This window comes from Perkinsus marinus, assembly GCF_000006405.1.
Source record: "Perkinsus marinus ATCC 50983 genomic scaffold scf_1104296953072, whole genome shotgun sequence".
Lineage (NCBI taxonomy): Eukaryota > Perkinsozoa > Perkinsida > Perkinsidae > Perkinsus > Perkinsus marinus.
This window is the reverse complement of record NW_003208628.1, coordinates 1-6572: the sequence shown is the minus strand read 5'-3', so window position 1 is coordinate 6572 and position 6572 is coordinate 1. Positions and strand designations below refer to the sequence as shown.

The following is a 6572-nucleotide window of genomic DNA, read 5'->3' as shown; positions in this document are numbered from 1 at the left end:
ACCATGCCCCCTACCTGACTGCGTTGAACGCGCGGGCACGCTTTAGCCAGGTGCCCCTTGTCCCCACAAGCAAAGCACTTACGATCAGCCTGAGTCGACGACGATCGCGAACTGGGCAGCTGCGAACGCATAAGCGACTTAAGCATGGTAGCAAGCTGATTCAGCTCGGTAGGAGCGCCGGCGCGTCCGTGGCCCTTACTCGAGCCATGGCGGCGACCGCGAAGATGGCCGGCACCGTAGGGGTGTGAGCTCCGAGAAGAGGAACGAGAAAATGGGGGCGCATGGCCGCGAGACCGGTCAGGGCCGGTGGACGAGGTGCCAACCATACTTAACTCAGTGACCTCATCACGCTCCTCTTCAAAAAGAGGACGAGCGGACTCAACCGAGGCAACCAAGGTAAGGGACCCCGGTGCCTTACCAGCCGTAAGTTGCCCGTAGATGTGTTTGGTCTGCGAAGTCTTAGGGAGACTAGCCCAAAAAAGACTGGCCGCAACAGAATCGCGGTGGACAGGATCGAGGAAGGCCCAGGCCACGGTACACCACTCGATGATGTTGGCCGCCAGCTCGTCTACCGACGGACCAGGCACAGCGGGGTCGTAGGTGCAAGAACGCAGCCTAGCGAGGGCCTGAGGGACCGTCAGGCCGTAGGCCTTGTCAAGGGCCGCCCAAATAGCTTCGACGGCCGCCTTAGGGTCCTGAGGCAACTGGTAAACGTCAATCTAGGATCACTCGCAGCTTAGCTGCTAGTCATCAACACGAAGTCAAATGAATTGAGTTGAGAAGTGGTCAATCATAAGGACACACATGAGAGACTAAAAGTTGACGGCCCATCACATACAATGCTCCAAAATGACCCTCTATACAGCGTGTAAGACATCATAATTGTGCTATCAGGCTGGATGTGGATGTAGACATTTGAGAACATTCGAGATGTAAGTTGCATGCGTCCCGGGCAGGTCCCAGTGAGGGGACGCTGCCCGGGCCGCGAAATCATTTTTGGCCTCAATGCGTACAGAGGAGTCTTTTGAGTAGATTTCCTCTTTCTGTGAGTGTTGGAGAGTATTTGGAAAGTTTGAACGAAATCTGACGGTAGACAGCGAAAATCGCGTAAGCAATGGGCAAACCGAAGCACGATAGGTTCCGGCCAGGGATGTCCGGAAGTTGGTTTTAGCGCTCGCCCAAAAGTGGTACCCTCCCCACACTCGGCTCGCGGAAGACTCTTGTCTCCCGAAGTGGGTGGTTGCACCAGGCGAGCCGCAGGACCAGTCAAGAAGGCCTTGAGCTTGGCCACGACCATAGGCCACGACCAGCGGCGAGCGGCAGAGAGAGCCACGAAACGACGGCGCCATTCCACAAGGCCTATAGTCTTGGGAGCACCCGAAAAACGCTCCAGCTTGAGAGCTTTGTCGGTGGGATCCGCAGTCTCGCCCTCGGTTCGAGTCCCTCCATCCACGGGGACGTCGGCCTCCTCGAGGGCCATGAAAGAAATCAAGTCGAGAGGCTCAGAGTCGTCCGGAACGAAAGCCGGAGGTTCAGCGAACACATCGCTGGGTCTGGGCACCATGTTGGTAGGCTCCGGACTCTGAGGTGACAAACTCGACATGTAAAGAGTGATTAACTTGTAGTAAAGCTATCTAGGGGGCTCCAAGCCACACAACCGTCTCGTCTCCCAGTCCCCCTGGTGACCGCATCACGTGACGTGACATAGCTGGCTCCGCGCGCCCGCCTCCTGGCGTGCACATGCGCTCGCCAGCTACTTCTCAGTGAGAGTGCCGGTTCGGCCGTGTTATAAATGAGAAGTTTAGGAACGCGTCATTGAGCGCCGATCCTATCCCCGTGGTGAGGGCCTAGTTGACCATATTGTTAGTGAAAGGTTCAGGAACGTATCAGCAAAGCTGATCCCATACTCAGTGGGAGTGTCTAGTTGGCCAAGCTGTTAGCGAGAGGCTCGAGAACGCATCTTCGAGTGCAGACGCTATCCTCAGTGCGAGGACCCAGTTGACGGTATTATTAGTGAGAGCCTCTCGCTGAGAGGCTTGGGATTTGGAATTCCAAGTAGAGAAAATATCCCCGAGCGCGGATTCAACCCTCAGTATGAGGATTCAGTAAGATTGAGTCGGCGACAAAGTTTGTGTCGAAACGGGCACGCTGTAGGATACGTGCATAGCGGAAAGGAGAGTACCAGGAGCCGACTGTACCATTGAACTAGCTACTAGAGCAGTCGGCACATTCCATGGTAAGACCATCGACAGGGTGACCGATCTGGAAGGATTACTGACCAATGACACGCTCTTGGCGACTTTCTACAAGAGGCTCTCTCCTGAAGTAGCGAGTGCTACAAAAGTGACCAGGGTGTGTTGGATATGAAGTTGACAACGCAACCTCAGATATCGCTGGTGCGCTTAAAAGGGGAGGTCAAGAAGGTGGTGGACTCAATTTCGGGTAAACGTGCTCCACGGTGGAGCCTCCACCTACGAGAGTTAGAGGGGAGTTCTTGAGGAGATCAACAACCAAGTATCGTGCTCTCGTGACCAATAACCTACTGGTAGACCCTCCTATGCTCTCGGCACTTTTAGCAGATCCGGGTGTATTTCGTACGATGCGTATACCATGTGATGCAGCGGATACTCAGGAGTCGACAGAGACTACTAGTCTCAGACTAGTTGATGCTTAGACGGCGAGTCTGTTCAAGTGAAGATCCGACCAGGTATGAGAGAGCCGTGCTGCTTCAGTGAGCTCATCTCAGTGCTTTGTGGTTGGCTGGTAGCGGTAGAGGTATCATGTTTGCCACAAAGAAGTGCCACCGTGCCAGGAAAGCGGAGTACTTATGCTATCTGGCTAAAGTGCGTATGATGTCTGGTGATGTTTCAAAAGTGTGTATGTGTCAGTGTCATAATCTCTGACGAGCTGCCTGACCAACAATTGGGAAGAGCGAGGTATCCTCACTGAAGGTCCACTGGGGAGTACCTTCGTTGCTCAGGAGCTCGTAGCAAGAGGCGGAGCAATTGAAATTGGGGAGACAATAGATTAGGTTCTTTCAGAAACTACCGGTTGTGTTTCGAATGAGAGGCATTCGATGGATATTAGCAGTTCTTCAATCGCCAAAACAAAAAAAATATAGGGCAGATAATGGGAGTGGATCATCGACCGAGTAGGAGGCGATGAAGGCCTTCCGAGTGTTGACGAAATCAGAGAGAAAAGCAAGGAGAGCAGCACTACTAGCAGACTCCACACGAGAGAGTACGGAGAGGAGCTACCGCTCGGCGGTGAGCCATTTTGAGAAACTCAACGGTATGGTCGGGTCCTCGTTGACCAAGCCAATATCCCTCCAGAAGCATTTCGGGAGTATGTTAGCGCGATAAAGACGACTAAGGTGCGTTCATGAGTTAGTTTCACCCTAGAAGAGATGAGCATCGTTGAGAGAGGAGATAAAGGAGGCCAAAATCGTTTGGCACATAGATCCAAGCCTCCGGGAAAGGCAGGAGTTCTACCGGACGAGGCAGTTAAAGTCCTAACGGGTATAAGTCCTATAGCTGACATAGCTATAGCATAGTGGGGCCACAATTCTGGTAGATTCGGGATGCGAGGATAGCACAGTGAAGTGTGCAGGCGGTTCGAGTCAATCGAGTAGAGCTTGGCAAGACTACGCCAAAGGAGCCTAAGGCTCCGAGCCTTGATGCGCTGCATGAGGGACACTCCAGATGAAAAAGAAACAATAGGTAATAAGGAGTACAGCGAGAGGAGGGGATGAAAAAAACATGGATCGATTGTGTCATCGAAGTTTCTGGTGAAGCCCAGAGTTCGGTGGATAGTGGAGAGATTTGGGTGACGGGACAGACCCGTGTGAGACGTGAGTCGTTGATACGACACCACCTTGTCGGGCACCTGTCCCGTGACCGAAGCTTCAGGGGGGGAGCCCTGCAAGTCTTCGGTCCTCTCCACACCACCTAGTCGACTAACTCTATCAAAGTTCCCCTGGTTAAGTGTAAATAATTAGAGGATCACTGGAGCCAGAGTTGACGTTTACCAGTTGGGGCGTGTAGCTGGCGAGCGCATGTGCACGCCAGGAGGCGGGCGCGCGGAGCCAGCTATGTCACGTCACGTGACGCGGTCACCAGGGGGACTGGGAGACGAGACGGTTGTGTGGCTTGGAGCCCCCTAGATAGCTTTACTACAAGTTAATCACTCTTTACATGTCGAGTTTGTCACCTCAGAGTCCGGAGGCTACCAACAAAGCTCCATACTGTGAAGAACACTGAACATGAAAATTGGCCATGTGCATGTTTTCCCACACTGTTACTGGTAGACTCGTTGAAAACGAGCCTATGTCCTAAGTAACGCAGGCGCATTCGTTAAAGAGTCGTTAACGAGTGCGCTTGCGTTCTTGAACGCTCCGACGTCCAATCCAAGATCCTCCCGTCCCATTGCGAGACCGGCATTGCACATCAGGAAGCTTCTACAGACCACATTTGCTCATTGGGATCTCCCCAGCTCTTCTTAGCCGGATTCGAGGCTCAGAAGTCAGTCAAATGAGGTGACGCGGGGATCTCACACTCTTCCACGTGAAGTTTGTAGTTGTGCATGCGTGCGGCATGCTGAAAGGTGCGGAAGATAGTTGTCAACCTTGTACCTCTCCTCTGCGGACCACCTATAACCGACTGGGGTCCATCTTAGATCGTAGAACTCGCTCATAGATCGTAACATGTCAGTTTATTCGTCCCTCTTACCTTTTCTATCGCCATGTGCTCGAAAATCTTCTGCTTGCTGTTCCCCTTCATAGGCGTTCACTACGTCTTGGGTGCGGGGAATGTGCGTATGCACGTTACTACCAAAAAGTACTGCAACCTTGGGCTGGTTGATGCCTATGGCAACCCAGCGCCGTGTGGTACCTCGAAAAGCGGAGATACGTTCGGCCTCACCTTGCCTGGTATGGAAGATGGTTTCCAAACGACCAAGGAGGATGTGATCATCGCCAGGGACGGCCAAGTGTCGGTGCGAGCATCTCCTGCTATTCCGTATACTTTTGTCATGTCAATCGACTCCCCCAACTACAAGGGGGTTGAAAAACTGTACAATCACCAGTCGTTTGTGGTATCTGTGGAAGCGCCCGCTGATGCCGCCCTCGAGCAAAGTGCCGCCTTCGAGAAAACTCTGGCCGATGACGGTTGGGTCTCCCAAGAGTCCGACGATGCTTCTATGAATAAGTGGATACTATACGGCCCTCAAGGAGTCGATCCCAACACCGGTGCCAACTATACCGCGATTTACCAGACTGGTCTCGCGCCTGATGCTTGGATTCTCTACACTGACGAGAACAACGAGAAACCCAAAAAGCTTCTTACCGTCAACACCTTGTTGAACGACAGGGTATTCCAAGAATCCACTTTCGATAAGGTGGAATCTCTGGAGGACAGCATCACAGTTGCTGAGGCCGTGCATGCTCTTTACAGCAACTATCAGATTGACGGTGGTCGTCGGCTCACCGGTGGCAACGAGCTTGACGCCCCTTATGTGGATGGTGATATGATAGATGCCCCGTTCGTTTCCGAAAAGACCCGTCAGTTCTTCTGGGACGATCGTGATATGGACTGGATGAGCAAACGTAAACTGAGGTCTTCTGAAGGGTTCAAGGGAATCAGCTACTTCACGATCGAGAAGGGCTCGGCTGCTGACAAGTATTTCCATGCTCACCGCACTCTTGCCGAGATCGTCAAGTTCGAGTACCCCAACGGTTGTGTCGCTGCTGGTGGGAAGCAGGAACAGAAATACTGCATTTTCGTCTCTCTAGACGCCTCTCTCGATCCTTCTGTAACTCTCAAGGCCGGTATGAGCTTCATCGATATTCATGATGCCAGTAAAGTCGCTCATCTGTCCATTGGAGTGACCTTGAAAAAGAACGAGGATAGTATGCTGAGCCTTACCATCGATGCTGGCGGATGCGCGGTCGTGTTCCAGTATGGTCAAACCGATGGAACCCATCTGAAAATATCTGTATGCATGACCAGCAAGGACCCGGCTAAGAAGAGACCAGATGGTGCGATCGAGGGCGAGGTTGCAATCACCGTCAACTTCATGGTCCACTTGCCGTACGTTGGTGACCTCATCGACTGGGATGTTAACGCCAAGGTTAACTGCACTGCCGCCCTCAAGAACGACATTACAGCATACGGCGTTATCGGCACTTCTGCAAGTGCTAAGGTCGCGTACGCCGCTGTGAGCCTCGACATTACGGCCAACACTCTTGATCATGCGTACAACAAATGGCACTTCGTGTCTGGTGTTGATTTCCACGCTTGGGCGGGTGTGTGGAAACTCAAAAAGCATTGGGACTATCACTGGGCGCTGTACGAGGCCGGCCCTGTAACTATATAAAGTAGAACCCGGTGTCAAGATATTGAGAACTAATGTTAAGATAATGTATTTAGTATCCATAATATGGATTCATATGATATCATATTTCTGTTAAATAGCCTTCGTGGGTCTTAATCAGCTCACACGAGTCCCGCACGATGATCAATGTCATTTCATCGCAGAAAATGGTGTAGCGTTGGTTTTCAGGTAACACTTATGAT

The 6572-nt window shown here is 52.2% G+C and overlaps 2 protein-coding genes across 2 annotated transcripts; one reads left to right on the top strand and one right to left on the bottom strand.

The window, feature by feature from the left end:
• Window positions 1–138: 138 nt before the first annotated feature.
• Window positions 139–1603, bottom strand: Pmar_PMAR015910 (hypothetical protein; the record flags this gene model as incomplete). The annotated part of the gene is made up of 3 exons (XM_002776629.1): window positions 139–155; window positions 200–695; window positions 1247–1603. The coding sequence occupies 3 exons, from the start codon at window positions 1601–1603 to the stop codon at window positions 139–141; spliced, it is 870 nt and encodes a 289-aa protein (XP_002776675.1).
• A 3104-nt stretch (window positions 1604–4707) lies between these two features.
• Window positions 4708–6509, top strand: Pmar_PMAR015909 (hypothetical protein). The gene has a single exon (XM_002776628.1). The coding sequence runs from the start codon at window positions 4741–4743 to the stop codon at window positions 6370–6372; it is 1632 nt and encodes a 543-aa protein (XP_002776674.1). The 5' UTR covers window positions 4708–4740; the 3' UTR covers window positions 6373–6509.
• Window positions 6510–6572: the final 63 nt, after the last annotated feature.